At 32.6% G+C, this 469-nt stretch overlaps 1 protein-coding gene across 1 annotated transcript in view; it reads right to left on the bottom strand.

Moving 5' to 3' along the window:
- Positions 1-469, bottom strand: part of NEK1 (NIMA related kinase 1) — a 103,478-nt gene that overhangs the window by 29,695 nt on the left and 73,314 nt on the right. Inside the window, exon 25 of the mRNA XM_003792844.3 lies at positions 295-447. Within this exon, the coding sequence (XP_003792892.2) occupies positions 295-447 (153 nt within the window). The remainder of the gene's footprint in view (positions 1-294; positions 448-469) is intronic.

Here is a 469-nt window from a genome sequence, read left to right as displayed (position 1 = left end):
TAACCACTAGGCTACAGGCGCTGCCTGCTCCTATATTTTTCTTCATGTACAACATCGTTGTACCTTTTCCAGCCCCCTTCATAGACATTCCTTTCCCTTTTATTTTTAGATTCCCATCTACATCACATCAGGCCAAACATAAGACTTATTTAGGAAAACTGCCCCAGAAAATACAATCATTCTTCATCTAATTTGAAAATTATTCCAACAAAAAGATAATTTAAAAACATCTTAAAACATATAATTTTAAATAATATTACTTTTAGTATAGAAAAATTAGCAATTTCTGCTTACCACTTCTAACAGTTGTGTTTTCTAATACTTCTGTTTGAAGTTGCAATTCAGCTTCTCCAAGTATCTTTAGAACAGAATCTGTAGGACTTTTCCCCCAGACTTTTCTTGGAGATCCACTAGGATCTAATTTAATAACTTCTCCCACAGTATGTTCTATAAGAAAAAGATACAAAAG

Source organism: Otolemur garnettii, unplaced genomic scaffold (assembly GCF_000181295.1).
Source record: "Otolemur garnettii isolate 467f Iridium unplaced genomic scaffold, OtoGar3 scaffold00061, whole genome shotgun sequence".
NCBI classification, from domain to species: domain Eukaryota; kingdom Metazoa; phylum Chordata; class Mammalia; order Primates; family Galagidae; genus Otolemur; species Otolemur garnettii.
Note: the sequence above shows the minus strand (reverse complement) of the source record. Positions and strands in the feature narration are given on the sequence as shown.